The sequence below is a fragment of the Cibotium barometz genome, chromosome 10 (genome assembly GCF_041138505.1).
Source record: "Cibotium barometz isolate CiBa-2024 chromosome 10, ASM4113850v1, whole genome shotgun sequence".
In the NCBI taxonomy this organism is placed as follows: Eukaryota; Viridiplantae; Streptophyta; class Polypodiopsida; order Cyatheales; family Cibotiaceae; genus Cibotium; species Cibotium barometz.
This window is the reverse complement of record NC_141055.1, coordinates 33,681,846-33,702,097: the sequence shown is the minus strand read 5'-3', so window position 1 is coordinate 33,702,097 and position 20,252 is coordinate 33,681,846. Positions and strand designations below refer to the sequence as shown.

Genomic DNA, 20,252 nt, shown 5'->3' with positions numbered 1-20,252 from the left:
ACGGAAGGATGGCAACACATGTTTGGGAAGATGTTTGTTGTCTAGGATGGCAACCATCAACTCAAAGCATGGCATGAATGGGAAAAAACAACTCGAGTTGAAAGAGACGAGGTTCCAAAGGTGATTTGTAGAGTGGTCCAATTCCTTGAGGAGGATGAATCTGAGTTCCTGTTGGTGCTACACATGATAAACAAGTAAGTGGATTGTATCTTGTTTTTTTTAATTGAAATGAACAAACATCTTATATGTCATCATATACCTTATTTATTATGCATAACAAATTTCCAGGATCACTACCATTCATGTACCAAACACGATGGCATATGATATATTTATGATGCAGCGTATGGGCCTTGCCAATCTACAATCATTGTTGTCAAAGTTCAGTGACGTGAATTGCCCATGGGCCGAGAAAGCTCTTAGGCATTAGGGGCCTAATAGATCAAAGTGGCTGAAGCTTCCCATGGCACTCCTCTCTCAATTGGTATGCAAGGTATGTGCACGCCTCATACTCATACTATAATAAAGCCATGTTTTGATTGTCATGATTTGGATAATGGAACATTGTTTCAACTGTCCTATCCATATCTTTGCTTCCTTTTTGTTCATTAGCTAAGGAATGCTAGTAGATTACTTACTAGTTATCTATGCTATCAGAAGTATTCCTCTCTAATGAGCATGATTACATTACCTATAGGAAACTACATTATAATCATATTGTTAATTAGGTGAAAACAATATGTGTTTTACTCACCTAGCTTCAAGGATAGCATATTCTTTGATTGTACATGTAGAACCTATGTGAAAATTGCATTGCAAAGGGTTAGATATAGTGTATAGAATTTGTATACAACACCCTAAGCGTCTAACCTTACTACCTCTTCCACTTCACACATGAGAGTTGGTAGGTTCAAACTATGGTTATTCTAAGGATATTTATGTTTCCCATGACATTGTTACAGCTAGTTTCAAGATCAGTGAGCATCCTTTGTATCTCTAAGGTATTTCCTAAGAGGAGAATCTTTCCATAACTTGGTAGGTGGATTCTCATGGCTAGTTTCAAGGTAAATGAGTGTCTTTATCTCTCTAGGGTACTTTCTCAAGGAAACTCTAGCCAAAGGGTTCCTCTTTCACACCGAAGATGGTGACCATCACAATTGGGTGGTAGCAGTCCATATAATATAAGTCCCAAAGGAATTATTTGTGGCACTTTTTAAGTTGGTTGAAGTTGTAGGCAAGTTTATGGCCGATCCCAACTCAAGATACTTTGTGCCTAATTACATTATGGTTCCATTGAGTTTTCACAAAAATCAAGCTTTGGAAAAGCAAGGCATATGTAACATGATTATCAATATTCATGACATGATTAATAAACTTGACCAAAAAATGTTCAATATATTATATTAGATTGATCTCCAAACAATCCTCCACCCATAGGGTGTGTCTTCCATGTTTTAAGATCAACCTTCAATATTTGGCCACCTTCCTGAGGTACACTTGTAGGCCTAGAATAACATTATAATCCAATTTCTTAAGGAAGTTCAGAAACACACATATGATGATAAGTGGATGAGAAGGTATTGCTTTTTAGGTCACGGTGGTAAATGTATGTCTAGCCGTTATTACATTTTGAAGGTGGGTTACCCAGTTTCTCCCTGAATTGCTTGGTTAATTTAGTCACTTGAGCTAGCTTGAATTGGTTTCCTGATCCCTTGGACCTCCTACAACTTCTTCTGCCACATGCCCACCTCCATAGTATAAAGCAATTGGTACTCATGGTGGAATAATATATCCCACCCTATGGCATTCCATAGTATGGAGAAATTGGCACTCATGGTGGAATAATATATCCCACCTTTTAGCATTCCATAGTATACTCATGGTGAAATAATTATAGCTACTCTACCTCTTGGGGTTCCTATCATTGATCTTACTATCACAGTCATCACATCATCAATAGGCGGAAGAACTGTAATTCTTGTTCCAACCACTCGTGGTATCGTTATTATGCAGAGCTGTGAAGTTATGGTATGCATCCTCATTTTGCCACTGTCAGAGGAGTCTCTCTTACTCTTGCTTCTACCACTCTCAAAAGAATCTCTCTTACTCTAGTTATGGTCATTTTTCTCATTCATATATAGTCTCTCTCTTACTCTAGTCATAGTCATTTGTCTTTGAAGCTCTTCCCACAAAGTCTCCACAAGCGGCAGGGTCGTTGATTAACCACACGTGCTATGGTGTAAATTTGTTTCTTGATAAAATCCTACACTCAATTCCAGCGAAGTCAAGTGCAATCAATGTTTCCCAAAAACTAGATTTCATGTCTCTTCCTCTTTTCTTGGGCTATGGTGTCCAATGTGGAGTTTCAACTCTTCAGGGTCTTGCAGTTACTAGTGGCTATCCAAAAGAGATGGCTCTTCTTATGTAGATTGATCCATAGCTAGGTTAATGGCTGGTTGTAGGCACTTCCCACACACCTTACTGGCCAATAGTTTGACTACTCCTAGTAGGTAGTTCTAGCTATGACCACATTGTTTTATTTCTTCCAACTCTTTATGCTTCTCATAAATATACATCATCAACTATTGATGTTCTTAAAGCTCTTGTTCTATGGTGTGAGTGGGATATCTTCTTTACTTGCTGGTGGTTGTTGAGGCAATAGCATAGGCTCAATTTGCACATGCTCAAAGTTAAAGGGGATTGTCCTCCAAGAGGTCCTGCCTACTATTAGTTATCTTCAACTTCAAGGTCTCTTGCGTGGTAACATCCTCCCTTAACTCTAAGTTCTCAAGGAGAGGCTATTCTATGGTACAAATCATTCCAAAAATATGATAAGGCTCTCCTTATTAATAGATCATTGAAGGTCACTTATTGGTGAAGGTGGTATGATAAGATTGCCAACATCTTGCATCCTCATGTGCCAGATCCTCAACTTCAAGCCAAGAGAAGAATGAGAAGAAGCTTGATATACCCAAGCACCTCAATAAGTTTACAAAAGGTGGTGTTACGAAGAGCTAAGTAGACCCTAGAGAAGACTTGAGATGCAATTTTTGATACTCCAACCAAGACCACGGAAGTTTCCAAGAAAAGATCCATAGCTAGTGTATGTGGGGAGGATTTTTTCAAAGAAAGGCTAGCAAAATTGAAGACCGTACTCATATATATAGATTTTTTAAATAAAGCTATAAAGAACCAAAAGGAGTTTTCATGTGCGACTAGGAATGGAATAAGACCTCATGAAAAGACCCAAAAAGAGTTACGCTAAAGGTGGTGTTAGGAATCAAGCAAGAATTTAGTTCAATAGAAGAAAATAGAAGAAGAAGAAGGAGAAACTCATAATTCTCAATCCTTACTTATTGCCAGGTGACCATGCTAGTAATTTTTTAGACTTGACCATGTAGGTACTAGGTAGGTTATTGGACTCTCTCCAACCGTTATTATACTTAAACTTTTTAGACCTTGGTTAGGTGTGAGTGGTAGGTATATGTAGGGAAAGATTTGAAGGAGTTGGTGTCAGCTAGAAATAGCAGAGTTGGATTGCCAAAGTTTGGGCCTAAAACACAAAGGTGGTATCTGAAGGAGAAACAACCTGCATATACTTTCCTAGCAGTGATAGAGAATCCAATTGGAAGAAGGCTTGATGTGAAGATATGCAACAAGAAAGAGGCTATGGAGGAGTAGACTCCTAAGGGGTTCACCACTGAGTCTGTGGTGGTGGTTGGCTTGCAGTTGGGTTATCACATCAGTTGGGATCAATCATCTTTTGTGTGGGAGGATGAGAGGTGGGACCAGATCTGTGGATTGTTAAATAGTGAAGAGTTGTACTAGGTTCTTGATGACATCTGAACTGACCTTAGGGAATTGGAAAAGGTGGACTATCGTATATGTGGTTGAATAGTTTATATAAATATAATTATATTTCATTAAAAAAAGCTTTTTAGAAAGAGTAAAATCTTGAATGAGGTTAAAAAAGAGTAGAGAGTTGAGTCTTTGGGGGTGATGTATGCCAGTTTTTGAAAAGTTAATATAAATAATATTATTGGTAAAAAAAAAGCTTTTTAGACCTAATATAAAAAGAAATACATATTATGTATATAAAATTTAAAAACTTTTTTACACCCTTACTATCTAGGCCAATTCTCAAAACTTGCCTTTCACGACCTCGGTTTTTCGAGGCGCTGGAGACCTTCATAATCACGGTCGGATTACCAATCATTTGGGGTTTCAGCGAATGTAGCAGTTCAAGAGGACGGGATGTGCCAAAGCAAAAGTGATCTTTCTATGTGACCGGATCAAAAAAAATCTCATGTAATTTCTGTGTAGTATTTGGTAAATGCTTTTATAACATGAAGCTGCAACAATTGTAAGGAAACTGACCAGGTATTTGTGCTCAGCAATGGCAGAAATCACACTTAAGAAGTGGGCAGCGATCAGTATTTTAGCCATGTTGCTTCAAAGCATGGGGCTCATCCTTTTTGTGTTGGGCTTTTTCCCAGTGAAGCCCGCACTTAAGGGTATCAGGTTGGGGGAGACACATGTTTATTTATCTAGAACATAAGTGGTTATAACTTCCTCGTTGTACAAGAGGTAGGCGCTTGCTTCAAAATTCAGGATTGTGTGTAATGATTTGCAAGTATGCTTGTGTCTATGCAGTGGCATTGAGAGCTTAAATCCTGCATGCTCTGAAGATTTGCAACACATTTCAACCTTTGAAGGAGTAACCCAATTTCAGGTATAGCTTTGTTGCATTGGTTCATAATTTGCATCAACGATCAATCATAAATAATAAATCAATGCAGATAAAAGAATAGCAGCTCAATTTGTTTGAGCAAGTCTCTCTTTGTGCCTGGCTTATTAGTGTTCCTTTTCTATTTGTGTTGGCCCTGGCTGGGTGTTGCTGGGGATTCCTCCAGGATCTCTATGATCTTCTTTGAGTGCTGGACCATGAATCCTGGGTCTGCAAGATGCTGGAGTGCAAGAGAGTTCCGGAGACAAGTCCTATAGGTGTGGGCCTGGGCCTTGATGGAGCTCTTTGTGGGCGATCTTGTGGGTTAGTTTCTTACCCTGCAGTGGCCAATCGAAAGAAACGAGGAGTGTATGGGCCATATCTTCTCAGTTGCAAGTGTGCTGTCAAAGGGGTCTCTCCATGTCTCCGCAAGTAAAGAGGCACAGTGCCACACACCTCTTGTACTGATATTCAGTCACTTTGTGCTTATAATGGCCACGGAATCTTGTAAGGAGTGCAACATGTGCATTTGTCTCCACCTTCCGCATCGTGCTCATGGTGATGCTTATTAGCTTCTCGACCCTGCTTTGTTTGACCCTTTTGTATCTCTTCCTGAACTTGTTGCAACATCTGATCCATATTAGGTGTCTCTGTAATCCCTCCGGAGAGTCTGAGATTAGAACAATATCATCAGCATATAACAAGATGGCTATCAACACCCCTGCCAGGCATACCCCTGGGCCTCCCAATCTGTCTACATAATCAGAGACCACATCAATGTACAGTCCAAAGAGGGTGGGCGATAGCGGGCATCCCTGCTTCACCCCTATCGTGTTGGTCACCCTATCAGATAGTCGGACTTTGCCTATCATAGACTCATACAAAGCATATATCCCCCACTGCATATCCTCGGGTACCTCAATGTCATGCAATCTGTGCATAAGCCTGGCACATGGTACGGTATCAAAGGCTTTGCGGAAGTCCACAAAGCAGCAATATATCCTTCTCTTCTGTTCCCTGCCCTCTTCAATAAGTGCCCGAAGTGTCAGTATGTGATCCAAGGTAGTAAATCCTCTCCTGAAGCCAGCCTGTCCATGTGCTCGATGACCATGCCTCTCTGCCCATCGGCTCAGCTCCGACTCCAATACAGAGCCATATAGTTTGGCCAAGTAATGACCAATCATGATCGTCCTGTAGTTGCCTGGTACCATGGGGTCCCCACTCTTAAAGAGTGGTACAATGATATACTCTGTCCAGCTTGTCGGGAAACCCTCACAAATGGCACGATTAAACACATGTACGATGAGCGGAGCCAAAGTGTCTCGTGCATATGAGAAGTGCTCTCCAACTAGCCCATCATGATCGTGTGCCTTTCCATTCTGTAACCTGTCTATCGCATCTAGCACCATCCGCATAGTAAAAAAGGTGCTGCTAGCCGGTCTAGCTCCCAGTGGAGGGGGGGTGGGGGGCTGTCCTGGTGCATCATATAGCTCTCTAGCATAGGTATGCGATGCCTCAGGTGCAGTAATCGGAGTACCAGGCTGTCTCTCCTGAAACATCTTCCATGCCCTCTTGCTATCCTTCCCCAGGAAGAGTTGGTAGTTTTCCTCCTCTAGCTTAGCCAGATAGGCTCGTTTCTTCCTCTGCACAAGGCGCCGAAAGATCATTCTCGGGGGACGGGGACGGGGACGGGACGGGGGACGGCCATATGTAGGGAACGGGGATGGGGGTAGGAACGGCACTTAAAAATTACTTTGTCAGTACCACCCACTCGCCTATACAGGCAAAGCTTGCATGTCCATGGCTGTGCACCACCTCCATGAGGGGATGGGGTGTGATTGACCTCATCCCACCATGTCCATCCCGTCGTCCTTCTACGGGTAGTTGGAACTTGAAGAGCCACTGCCACGAGGAGGATGCCATGGATGATGGATGCCTCCTTGTCACTTGATAGCTTGAGAGAGAGAGAGAGAGAGAGAGAGAGAGAGAGAGAGAGAGAGAGAGAGTGAGTGAGGCTTGAGCCTTGAAAGTTGAGGGAGAACTTGAGTGTGAGGATGGGTGGGTGTGTGTGTGTGTGAAGCTTGAGAGAGTGTGAGGGAGAGTGTGTCTTGAGAGGCTACAGCTTGCTTGTGTGAGAGCTTGAAACTTGAGACCTTGGTCCTTGAGGCTTGCCGCTTGAGGGGGAGAGAGAGTGGTGTGTGTGAAGCTAAAGCTTGAAGTGTGAGAGGGAGTAAGTGTGTGTGTGTCTTCCTATAGGGAGGGAGGCAAGAGAGAGGCCAAGGCCCAAAGCCTCAAAGGCTCAAGGCCTATGGGCCAAGGCTAAAGGCCCATGAAAAGCCTCTCCCAAAACGGCCAAAAAAAAAGGTCAAAAATGTGACCATTGCCCAAACAGTTCCCTGCAGGCATTCCCATGCAGCCGTCCCCCACAACCGTCCCCTCCTGGATCCGTCCCCGGAACGCCGTCCCTTGTGAGGGACGCCCAGCTGGGGACGTCCGTCCGTCCCCATCCCACAATGTTCCCGGGACGGCGTCCCCCCATTCCAAGGGTCCGTCCCCTCCGTCCCCTGTGACTATGTTTTTCTTGCTCCTCACGGCGGTGAGCAAGACCACACGGCTGTTATCCACCACCGTAAGAAATTTCAGCAAGTCAACCAAAGAGTTCTCGATGATGTCTTCAGAAGGGTCTTCATCAAACGAACCCCCTCCAAAAACATGCTTGTAGAGTTTCATAAGGATGGACACTGGATGTTGATGTCTGGTCCCTCGGCACATCACCGCATCTTGTTTGCCAAGGGTCGAGTTACATAGAATATTTGAAATTATTTTTACATTCATCATACACGTGTTATTCGTCGATTGGATTTCCATGTAACTCAATCGAGTTACATGGAAATTTGAAATTATTTTTTTCGTTTTTTGTCAAGATTAACACATGTTGCTCACTGGTTGGGTATCCATGTAACTCGGTCGAGTTACATTGAAAATCTAAAAATTGAATTTTGTGGATTTTAATGTAACTTGGTTGAGTTATGCAGAAAAGTTCTTAAAAATTTTGATTTGATGTTGCGAGATGTGCATGCTTAATGCCAGATCAAGTCAAATGAAGAGCAAGAGGGGTGTCTGTTGAGACTGTCTCAGTTGACCTCTTGCAGAAGAGCCTGGCTATCTGACAAAGCTTCAAGCCTTGCCTTGCCCCCCAAAGAATGCCTTAGGCAACTTGCAAGGAGAGTTTACCGCAGGATCTTCAGTTCTGCCCCTCTTTTGCAACTCATAGGAGCTGAGTTCGCCTGGCCCCCCAAAGATTAGCCATAGGCAATTTGCAAGGAGTGTTCACTGCAGGATCTTCTGTTTTGCAACTTAGAGATCTTCATAGGAGCTGAGTCCACCACAGCTCCCCGTCCATCGCCACAGTAGCAGATCGGATTCCAGCTCTCCCAGATCACATGTAGACTTGCACTGCAGATTGTAAAGCTCCAGAATAACGATAAGATAAAATTTAAACCCAGACCTTGTCATAAGAGCAGGGGTGGGCTGGTGCTGCCCAGGCTGCATGATCTGCCGGTCTGGCCGGCATTTTTCCTGCTGCGTGCCTAGGCCTCGTGTACTGCTGTCAAGCCTGCTTATTGATCCTGTGAAGGTATGTCCAATAGTATGTCATGTATGTGTTATCCAAACAAACTAGGGGACAAATGGCATCCTTTGTATGTGGGTGTTGGTCTCCTGTGGTAAAGTGTCATACTTGCTGTTACCTATGGTGGGACCTCCTTCCCGAGGGAGGTGGTGCCTCTTTGGGTACGTAGCTCCTGAAAGATACCTGATGCCTTGTATACATGCCCTTTAACCTGCTCCTAGGTAGCCATGACAATGCAGACGACTTCATCATCTATCTCTATAGATGCTAACAAGTTTATGAATTTTTTTTTTGGGATAAATGGCTTATTTGCTGATATTCTAATCTTGGCAAAATTGTGGCAGGAGAAGCTTGAGATGCGTCCTCAGTACAATCGTGTTGTCCTCATGGTAATTGTCCCCTCCTTTTTTTGCTTTCAATTTGAAACAAGTACTTTGCCTTGTTTATAGGCAACGAGAGATGTTACATAGATTAATCAATGCATAAAATGTGTGAGCGTATCTTGTATTGATGAGGACTGCAACTGATCAAAGGATACAATGCTACTTCCATACACAACACATGGGTTGTATGACACCTAGATGGTCTACAGACGCCCCCTGGCCTTCCGTGCTCTTTCCTATGTGTGCCCTTTCGCCTCTCTGCCACCTCCCGATTCTGCACTCCCCGCTCCTCTCTAGCTCTCCCTCTTCCGTTGCCCGTCATTCTGCAAGCAGGTGTTAGCTTCTGGGTTGTTCTTCATTGGCAAGAGTAGGCACTTCTGGTCTTCACCTTCCAGGAGGACTTCATGGCAGGCTCTGTCGTCCCCAGCTGAGGCCGCCATCCCTTGCCTATTTTCAGAGGTGGACCTGTAGCTCTTAGCTTTGACAAAATTCTCCCTCGCAGACTCTTCTTTGGTTTGCAAGATTGTAGGGAGCCACCAACGTGCGGACAAATTCGGGATTTTCTCCAAGCAGTCCTCATCGGCGAGCCCACCAAAATCACCGACATCCATTTTCTTGGGCTTGGCTATTCTCATGTGGAGGTTGATTCACCCGCAAGCGTTGGTCGTGTGATGCAGCAAAGTCCCGTTGCGATATGTAGCGCTTAGGTGTTTTTCGTAAGATGGCACCATGGCTTCGACCCTACATCTGACCCCCTCGCAAGTGTACCCGCTGGTTTCCCTGTGACAGTCTGCTTCCCCGGCCTGCAGAAAGCGTATCACCCACTGATTCAATTGATTGGACGATCGATAGGGTAGGTTTTGGTGTTCCCGCAGCCACCCCCGCAGATGGCCGCATCAGTTGTGGCTAGGTAAGTGGGCATCTCGTCCATCAAAGTCTACATTGCCTCCCCAAAGGATCTTCCGTAGGTTATTGCACTCCCGAGCCTCCAAGGCGACCCGATTCTTTAGCGGGGAAAGTATGCTAGTCTCCCCGGCCAGTGCTTCATATGCAAGCAGATGGGTCACCTTGCTCGATCCTGCCCTCAGCGTCAGGCCCAAAGGACGCCCCCGATCCCCGCCCAAGGCCTCAGGTCATGGGCTGCTGTTGGCCAGTTCATGGCAGTCGGCCAGCTTCAGGGCCTCCTTATATAAAGGCCTCCCCTCTCACTCGTTGTAACCACTCAATCCGAGCACATATGTTCTGAAGCCCATCTCATGGCTGCTGTACTACCGCTTGTAAATCTCATACTATGATGATAGAACTTGATCATTGCCTACCCTCTCTCCCTCTCTATGATTCTCTCTACTTTCTATACGTTGATCGCTTACACCTGTGCATACTTTCACACGGTATCAGATGTCTAGGTCCTGGCTTTCCACCTCTCGGGGAGCCCCTTCCTCTCTCATCTGCGTTTTTTTTGGAGCAAGAAGTGCTGCTGCATTTTTCAACAAGTGGCTGTGGTTTTCTTTTCCGAAGTGTCTTCCACATGAGCGCTTCTTCTGTGGGCTGTCCCTGCTGCAAAGCGTCCGGCTAGTTGTCAAGGAGCAAGCTACAAGTGGCTGCGTTTTCTTCTCGAGGCTGTGTTTTCTGCTATATTGCCCCTTCATCAAGCGTTTTCTGTTCTGGTGCTCCTGCCCTGCGTTTTTCCTCGCGGAGTCCAAGTGCAATCTGGTTGGGGCTGCATTGGTGATCGGTGGGCTGTTTTTAACAGCTTGGACAGCAGTGAAAGGTGATTTCTTTGTGTGTGGTGCAGCCCGACAAGTGGCTTCGATGGTTCCTCTTCTTCCCTGGCTTTCCCTCCCTCGGCTGGGTGTTTCCCGGAGGTGTTTTGTGGACTGTTTTGCTGCTGTTCAGCCCCTTCTTTCCTCAGTTTTCTGAGGGGGCTGATTGGTCCTCGTGCTCTTATCCAGTGGATATGCTTGAGGGAAGTCTTGGAGTGGTGAGATCGGAGGTTTTCAGGTAGTTTTCTTGCAGCAGTGGTGTTCTTTTGGTGTGGATATGGCTCCCCCGTCTACAACACAGGAAGACAAGCTTGATGGTATGGCTCCCCCGTCTACAACACAGGAAGACAAGCTTGATGGGACACAGGGTCGCTAGAGCTTTGCTATGCCAGGTCACTTCGAATCTTTTGGATTCTGATGACCTAAGCTCCCTCCTATTGGAAGAGGAATCAGTCCTCATGACACAGGGTAAGTTAAAGGTTTTGTCTCGTGATCCGGATCATGCATTAGCATCCATGCAGGAGGAGATTTGGAGTCATTGCTAGTATACTCATGTGGGAAGACATGACACTTGTCTAAGGACTGCTTGTCCAAGAACAAGGACAAGGGCAAGGGCAAGTTTTCATCCCAAAAGAAGGGCAAAGACATGACACATGACACAGGACAATGATACAGATACTTCTAGTGACTCATCTAGGGCTCCCAGGGCGCTTCCGGCTTGGGAGAACCAGGTTGGTGTTCGTCTCTAGTTATATAGATAGTTTTCCCCCGTGTGCTTCTAGCTAGAGGAGGCGTCTGGGCAAGAGAGGGGGCTGTCCAGCCGCTCATTTCTGGTGCATGGGACCCGTGAGTCAAAGTTCCAAGCATGAAAAATTTGGCAGGTAAAGGTCAATTTTGATAGCCATGGATCGGTTGTGCTCCAGATTTATTGCTTGGTGTAGCAGAAGCTATGGACTTGATGTGTTCCAAGTTCATTGTTCGAGGTTTTCTCAGACGTGATGTGTTCATAGTCCACTGTTGGGGTGAATGGAGTTCATTGAACGCTGGTGTGGGAATTCGGAGCCAAGCAGATTTCTTTGTTAATGAGGGTGGCATTGTGTTTTGAAGAGACAGGTTGGCAGGTGCACCATCCGTGGTGTATCCCGTCGGTATTGGGGTGTCCATCGGCACATCTTCTTCATCAGTTTTCTTCTTCCGACTTTTGCACACTATGAGTTGTAGAGGGGGTGTTAGAATTTTATGCATCTCTGTGTGTGGGATCTTGACCTTATATTGGGCAAACATGTATTTTATCTCCTTTTTATGAGTCGTGGCTGATTTTCCAGGTCATTGGCTGCTGTTGGCCAGTTCATGGCAGTCGGCCAGCTTCAAGGCCTCCTTATATAAAGGCCTCCCCTCTCACTTGTTGTAACCACTCAATCCGAGCACATATGTTTTGAAGCCCATCTAATGGCTTTTGTACTACCCCTTGTAAATCTCATGCTATGATAATAGAACTTGATCATTGCCTACACTCTCTCCCTCTCTTTGACTCTCTGTTGGAGAATGCATAGGTGGAAGCATAAACTGAACAAGAGAGAGAGTAGAGAGAGCTTGTGGACAAAATCACCTTTTATAACAGCAATCAACTTTACAATGGCAATAGCCACCAGAAGTTTTGAACAATGTGCAAGGGATTGGATGATGAAGAGAATAATGGAGAGGCTTCTTATATAGTGGAGATGTGAACTTGGCTGACTGCCTCTGGAACAGGCCGACCTACTCACGACTCATAACACAAGGAGAAAATAGATAAATGCCCAATAAATAGGCACATCCCAAATAACATTGAGATGCACTAATTCTAACACCCCCTTTGCAGCTCATAGCGTGTAAGAGAGTGAAGAAGATAAGTTGATGAAGATGCAACCATGGACTCTCCAACACTGCGAATATTGGAATCACCTCGGAGAGAGCACTCTCCAATCTGTTTCCTCGAAACAAAATGCCACCACGAACAACAAGGAACTTTGCTTGGCTATGAATTCCCACACGAGTGTGCAGTGAACTCCAAGAATAGATGATGAGTTGCTGGACACACTGCGCCCATAATCCCCAACAGTGGACGGAAAACACATCACGTCCCAAAAGCCTCGAACAATGAACTCGGAATAGATCCATTTCATAATTTCTGCTACACCAAAGATAACCATGTCCTGCCAGATGTCTAATGCTTGGAACTCCGAATCATGGTTCCCATGCACCACTAAGTGGAGCTGCAATCAGTCCCCTCTCTCGCTCACAAGCCTCCTCTGGCTGGAAGTACATGGGGGGAACTGCATGTATACTAGAGAAGTACACCATCTGGGTCCTCCTGAGCCAGAAGCGCCCTGGGAGTCCTAGATGTGTTACTAGAGGAATTTGTATCTCCGTCGTTTCTCGTGTCTTAGCCCTTTTTCTGAGATGAAGACTTGCCCTTGGTCTTGTCCTTCTTTGTAGACAAACAATACTTGGACAGATATCCTCTCTTTCCACAAGAGAAGTAGCGATTCCGACCTTTCTTTTGAACTGAAGTAAGTGCCTGATCAAAATTGTTAAGAGACACCTTTATCTTACCCTGAGAAATGAGGACGGACTCTTCCTCCAAGAGTAGGGAGCTAAGATCATCAAAATCCAACTGAGTGGTTGTGACCTGGCACCGTAAAGCTTGAGAAACCACATCATACTCTGGGAGAATCTTGGTGAGGATAAGTGTAGCCAGCTGAGTAGAGGACAAAGCTACACCCATTTCTAGTAACTGGTCATGGATAACCTTGGCCTTCATGAGGAACGATTGTATAGAACTACATGAGGAATGATTGCATAGAATTGCCTTTGTAGGAAATAACAAACCGTAGGGTTGCCCTTGCAAAGTAATTGCCCTCATCGACAAATTTCGAGCAAAGAGATCCTCCAATTTAGACTATACCTGATGAGCACTGGTGAGAGTTTGCACGGCCAATGAGACCTCCTGTGTGATGGTCCGCACAAGCATTGAATGCGCCTTTGAATCCCAATTCTCCCAGTCTTGTAATTCCGCAAGGAATTCATCCTCTTGATCCTAAGTCCACCTCCTAGACTTTTGAGGACGCTCGGGCTTTTTCTCACTATCCATAACAATATCCCACAAACCCTTGTGGATGAACCAGATCCGCATTTGCAGCTTCCAATGGGCATAGTTGGTTCCATTCAACTTGTCATCCTTGTTTGTACAGGGAGGGAGCCATATGCACAACAACAAAGAACACAAATCTCAGCACTCCAAAACTCCTTGAGTGCTTTCCAATGAAGCAAGGCTCTAGAACCAATAAGCCCCCTCTCAAATCTGAGAGAGAAAGAGGGTGGACAGGAGCAAAACAGTCCTAGAACCACCAGAAACCTGCTATTGGAAGGGCAGGGACTCGTGGAGGAAGAAGAAGATGTAGAGCCACTTGTCTAGCAACACCACATGCAAGAAACTCACCATAAACAGACGCTGAAGCAGAAAACGCAGCCAAAAAACCAAGATGTTTCTCAATACCAACCACAACTTTCCATAGGCCTTTGGCTACCAATCCATGTCGCATCATATAGGACCATAACGGGTAGTTGGTCTCATCAAGCTTATACTCAGTAGATAACATCGGAAATACATCACTATCTGCCATTTTGGATAATACCCAAGCAAGTAATCACGCAACTTGCAAAGTGTTGAGTGCTCCTTTAATGTAACTAATGTCGCTGCTAATAACGTTGCTAACATTAGAGATAAGATTCGGCGTGGTGAGTGTCCGTTGATACTTTCTTGTGTATCTGCACACCCGTATGTAGTAGATCTGTCAAAACTACTACAGAATCCGATGAAGAACAATGCAAATCCGCTCCCCAAAGTTGTGTATAGAAAATTGAAAACTGCGCGAATGGCCCCTAAAATGCGCCCGAAACAAAAATCTGATTGCCAAACTTGCAGTACAGTAAAGTACTGCACACTTCATGGTCCTCTTTCTTCTCCCAAAAGGGCTTCCCAAAGAACAAAACGTAGCCTTGAGGACTGGTCGACAGCAAGAGGGTGGTTGGACCAGAAAACGCAGCCGGGTATACAGAAAACGCAGCAACTGCTATCACTGATCAGTAGCCGGGAGAAGCTATGGAAGAAAACGCAAGGCACATATGAAGAAAACGGCGAGCAGATTGCAGAAATGTGGAGTAGCCTGAACCTAAGCGAATGATACCATGTTGGAGAATGCACAGGCGGAAGCATAAACTGAACAAGAGAGAGAGTAGAGAGAGCTTGTTGGACAAAATCACCTTTTATAATAGCAATCAGCTTTACAATAGCAATAGACAGTAGAAGTGTTGAACAATGTGCATGGGATTGGATGATGAAATGAATAATGGGGAGCCTCCTTATATAGTGGAGATGTGAACCTGGCCGACTGCCTCTGGCACAAGCCGACCTGCTCACGACTCATAACACAAGGAGAAAATAGATAAATGCCCAATAAATAGGCACAACCCAAATAACATTGAGATGCACTTATTCTAACACGTTCTATATGTCGATTGCTTCTGCGTGTGCATACTTTCACTAGGAGAGCCGTGGGATTAGGAAAAGCAGACGGATTCAGGTGACTAAGGTTCAGATTTAATAAATCCAAGGTTATTGGCTATTTATGATCAGATTGCTATTTATAGCAGTAATAAGCACTATATATGATTGGACTGCTATTTATAACAACAATAAGCACTATATAAGTGAGTCTTGGATTATAATTGATTCATTAAGGTTTGGACCTGGACTAAGAGGCTTACTCCTGCCATGGACATGGCGGATCACGGGTAGTCTTGCCGAGCGCCCCTGTCGCGCAGGCGCTGGTGGTATGGGACGCCAGTGTTGGCTGGCAACTCGTTGGAGTGGAACCTTAGCCCTTGGCTTGGGGGAGGTTTGCGGATGCGAACCTACGTTGGGTGGTGAGCTTGCTTGCACCCTTCTTTGTTTGTACTAATCTTGTTTATGCCTGTGTATTAGGTGATCCTTGGGAGGAGTCCCTTACAGTTGGTATCAGAGTTAATCCAATTGCGGATGTAGGAAAAAAGTAGGGTTAGCATGTCGTTTGTGTTTTTCAAAGTCGCCCAAGCAAGGTATCTCTCGGCCACCCTATTTGTGTTTTGATCTGCAACTTGCAAGAAGTAGGTACTTTAAAGTTTTGTTGGCAAGATAGGATTCATGTGGATTCTGAGAGTAGGGGGAGAAAGGGGGGATTTGTATGCATGGGTGCATAGATGATGCTTGTCTCGGAAATCCCAATTTTGAAAGAAAACCCTAGTTCTCTCTTTGATTTGTCAGCGTTGCAGTAGGTTGCGCCACATATGTATCCGAATAGCATGCCACATAATCAAATACCATACACCCTAAGTGGTATAGAATGCATCCAAAGAGAAATGTCCCGGCTCCAAAGAACATAGGATCATGTCGACAATCATGGAAGCCAAATGAACTTAACTCGAGGTTCCTTCGCCTTGGAAAGGTCTTGGTTGAGATTGGTGTAGGGCTTCATGAATATCACTATCAAGTTCTTCCACTGGATGGAAAGATTTGCCCTCTCAACTCATGCTGATAATTTACACACTTAAAGCTTAGAGAAACCGACTTGAGTAAAAGTAAGATAATCTTCAAAAAAAAAGTGAAACTTTTTACTCACATATACAACATGACATGTCGTTCTTGATTTAGGACAGCTCCTAGCAATTGCCACATGGATGACATTCAACATTGAATGGCTTTTGTAAATTAGGAATGACCAAAACTGGTCCCAATGTAATGGCACTCTTGACCTTAAGGAAAGCATTAATTTCAGATTTTGACCATTTAAACATAGTCCTTTTCTTGGTAAGTTCATGCAATGGCGAGGCAATCATTGCAAATGAGATATAAACCTCTTGTAATATGAGCATAAACCAAGAAAACTACGAATTTCATGTATCTGGCCAATCCTTAATGGCTTGGATCTTTGCGGGATCCATTCGCATGCCATCTTTTGACAGATTGTCCAAGATAGTGAATCTCCGAGAGAGAGAATCCACTCTTTTTGCCATTAATCATAAGCTTATTTTTCCTCAATTCATCAAAGACCACTTTCAAGTGCATCTTATGTTGTTTCTCGTTCTTTGAAAACACCAGAATGTCATCGAAAAAGACGCTTGCAAATGCTCTATGACTTCTGAAAATTCAGTCCTCCATTCGGTTAAAGGTAGCCGGAGCATTTGTGCGACCGAATGGCATAACCAAATACTTAAAGAGACCAAAAGATGTGTGAAAGACTGTCTTGTGTACATACTGAGGCATCACTCTCACTTGATGGTAACCACTCTTGAGATCAATGTGATGGTAACCACTCTTGAGATCACTCTCACTTGATGGTAACCACTCTTGAGATCAATGTGACTAAAACATGACGGACCATCTAATTTGTCCATGATATCATCAATCCTTGGAATAGGAAATCGATTCTTGATGGTTATTAAGTGCCCTTTAATCCTCGCACATGCGAAATGAACCATCCTTCTTTTGCACAAGAATAACGGGTGAGAAGAACTTGGTTGCACTAAACCCTTCGCTAAGAGTTCACCAACCTGCATCATAATCTCCTTTTGTTGGCAAGTACTCACACGATATGCCGGCCTATTAGGAGGTGAACTACCTGGCACCAAATCAATACGGTGATCCTAAGGAGTCATTTCACTCAGTAATATATTAGCAAATCAATCTTTGTACTCACTCAGGAAATTCACCCTAGCACGAGAACATGCACATTGTAATGTTCCACATTATTACATACAAAAACTAAGTACGAAGAAAAACTCTTTTTCATTGCTTTATTGATTTGTACATGAGATACAACGGGGATAGTATTAGCCGATTCACTTGCATCTATAAGATGCTCTCGACCTTTGCATAAAAGAGAGTTTGTTAGTCTTATAGTTCTTGTGGGGTTCAAGGAGAGCATGCCATGGTTTGCCAAGCAATACATCACATCCATTGAGAGGTGCAATGTCATGTGCAAGACATGTGCATGCTCATTCCAAGAGCTATTTCTTGAAGGGCAGAAGATAAACAGGACTTTTAGGACCAGAGTCTGGACCTACAACAGCTAGGCATGGGCAAGGAAGACAGTGGAAAAGCTAGGAGGCTGTCGGCCAGCATTTAAGGAGACTTTAATGTGTCGGCAAAAAAGAGTTTTTGTCTAGAGACTTGGCCTACAGCAAGTCGGCCAGTCCACTTGTGATTCCAAGCCCTATAATTAACCATGGCTAGGCTCCTTGTAATTCATTCACTCCTTTAGGGAGTAGGATCAATACAATAGACTTTTTGAGTCAAGAACCTTTTTGATGGGTAGCCGTTGGCTTGCCAAGAACTGTCTTTTTGTATACTATGAATATACCGGAACTGTCATGTGCACGCTAGGGGCAGGCAGATTGGCGAGCTAGAGTGTGATATGTTGTGGGCGGACATGTGCTTTTTGGGCGTTCCTTCCCTATTTATTGGGGGGAGGGGTACCAGTTGGGCACACATCGATGGATGGAGCAGAGGAGTGCAGAGTGCATGAAGCAGGAGCACCATCGCGCAGGACGCCGACGTCCTTGGGGGACAACCCCGGGTGGTAGAGTACACCGGATGAGGACGATGGCAGGACACTCATGAGAGCATGACGCTCTAGCTCGTGGCTCGGTGGGGACGGCCAAGATTGTGAGTCTGGCTCACGGCTGTCATGGTTGGGTGGCGAGTATGCCTGCACCCAGATATGTTTCTTCCGCTTTTCCTTCTAGGGTTAGGGTTTGTTGCTTTGTCTTGCTTTTCATGGCTATTTTGCATATTTCCCTCTCAAAGAGATCTCGGGATTTGATAGTGGTATCAGAGCCTCTCCGAGAGGAAGATGCGAGCGGGACACCTTCGGGTGAGGTCTTTCTATGTTTCCTGCAACGTACATGTGTAGGTTTATTGCAAGATGAAGAGAGAGAGAGAAATGAAATGAAATGATATATTAACGTCTCTAAGAGGCCATAGTGGCCTATGAGACCAAAACTGAGAGTACATCTGAAGTTGGTGTCTCATCAAAGAGAACAACTAAATGAGACTAAAAAGTTTAATAAACTGATTGTCCTATAGTTATAAGAACAGAACTGTAAGACTCCGAGATGATACTGAGTAGAAAATACTGGAAAATACTGAAAAATGTATATCAGGTAGATCCATGTATGCTGATCAGTTGAAGTGTTGCCCTCTCCTTAGATCTCAAGTATCTCCGCCATGGGGCTGTCTAGAATGGAGAGGTCGTAGAAGCGAGGTAGGCGCCTCCGATGCCGAGCAATAATGGCTCTGATCTGGCGATGGTGAGGATGCCGTGGTCGGGATCCTGGTGGTGGCCGACAAGCACGACATAAGATAACTGCTCTATCAGTGGTGACTCCTTGGGAGCGTGGTCGGTGCCCTGATGGCCCAATGGAGGAGGTATCAGGCGGTGTGTGGGCTGGGTTGCTAGTGCTGGTGCTGGCATAGTTGTTTCTCGTACGCGTACGAACCTATTCGTACGTACGAGTCGTACGGTACGATACCGTACGAATTCGTACGATATCGTACGGTACGAGTTTGGTTTTTTTTTTTTTTTCCCCCCCCCCAAAATTTTTTTTCCCTTGAAAAAAAATTTCCAAATGCTTAAAAAAAATAGAAACCCTGCTTTACGAAGATCCCAAATGCTCGCAATACTTCGCAACTTTCGTGTCCACTCAGTATTCCATATGGGGTTGTGGAGAGACCTAAAAAATCTGGCGAGGTAGACTGGTAGTGTACACTTGATTGGTAGGATGAGAGAATCTTGCTACATCACTTGGGGATCCCTGGTATAGGTAGGCTAGACAATTAGATTCTCAAGTTATGCACAAGGGAGAACATTTGGACATGGCCATTTTGATCTAGAGAGGAGTCCCTAAACTTATCACCCTAGATGCACTCCTCGTATTTGTGCAAGGACGGTCCCTTAGTCATAAACGCTACACTGGGAGACCTTTGGTATTGCATTACCCATCCAGGTTCTTTTTTGGAGACAATCGGGAGATCCAACCGGGAGAGACACATATCCATGTACTGGTTTCTCAAGCACTGTAGACTCCTCCCCTCCCAACCTTCCCTCACATTCAAGCTTGAAGCTCCATAGCTTGTAAGTGTAAAAAATAAAAACCGTATTTTATCGTACCGTATCCCAAAATTTCATATCGTACCGAATATTCCCGTACGGTATCGTACCGTACCGTACCGTATTTTTGTACCGTGACAACTATGGGTGCTGGTGCTGGTGCCGAAGAAATCTGTCAGGGTCCTCTGTCTAGGTACTTCATGGCTCGGCCTCCTGTCTGCCAAGAGGGTCTCTCTGTGTCTCCTGAGCTCAAGTAGAAACAATCCCAGGCATCTGTGATCCTCAAACTCCATGACCCTGCGTAACGGCCCAAAACCCTCTCGGAAGAGGCAATGATGTCTCCCTCGGATCTCATAATAGACTGTACATCGGCAAATGTAGTGTTCCTCTGTCTCTACCTCCTGGTAGCATAGTTGACAAATGCGGTCATCCAAGATCTGATGCACATATCGCCCTATCTCAATCCGCAGCTGGTGTGATGAGGTCCGGATCTGTCCAATGGCACAACGTATCCCATGTGATAGGTGTACATCCATGTACGCCGGGCGGGTGATAAAATCA

The 20,252-nt window shown here is 44.6% G+C and overlaps 1 protein-coding gene across 12 annotated transcripts in view; it reads left to right on the top strand.

The window, feature by feature from the left end:
* Nucleotides 1–4,121: 4,121 nt before the first annotated feature.
* The window catches only part of LOC147634812 (Alkaline-phosphatase-like family protein), a 50,668-nt gene continuing 34,537 nt past the window's right edge, over nucleotides 4,122–20,252 (top strand). For 11 of the 12 annotated variants that reach the window (XR_015266802.1, XR_015266807.1, XR_015266805.1 and 8 more), the window contains exons 1-4: nucleotides 4,122–4,308; nucleotides 4,395–4,521; nucleotides 4,654–4,732; nucleotides 8,702–8,746. Coding sequence is in view for 5 of the 12 variants with exons in the window: in XM_086803994.1 (XP_086660120.1) it covers nucleotides 4,397–4,521; nucleotides 4,654–4,732; nucleotides 8,702–8,746 (249 nt within the window). In the remaining 7 variants the exon portion in view is untranslated. Of the gene's footprint in view, nucleotides 4,309–4,394; nucleotides 4,522–4,653; nucleotides 4,733–4,933; nucleotides 5,051–8,701; nucleotides 8,747–20,252 lie in introns of those variants that run through there. The other variant, XM_086803996.1, reaches the window with a different exon arrangement.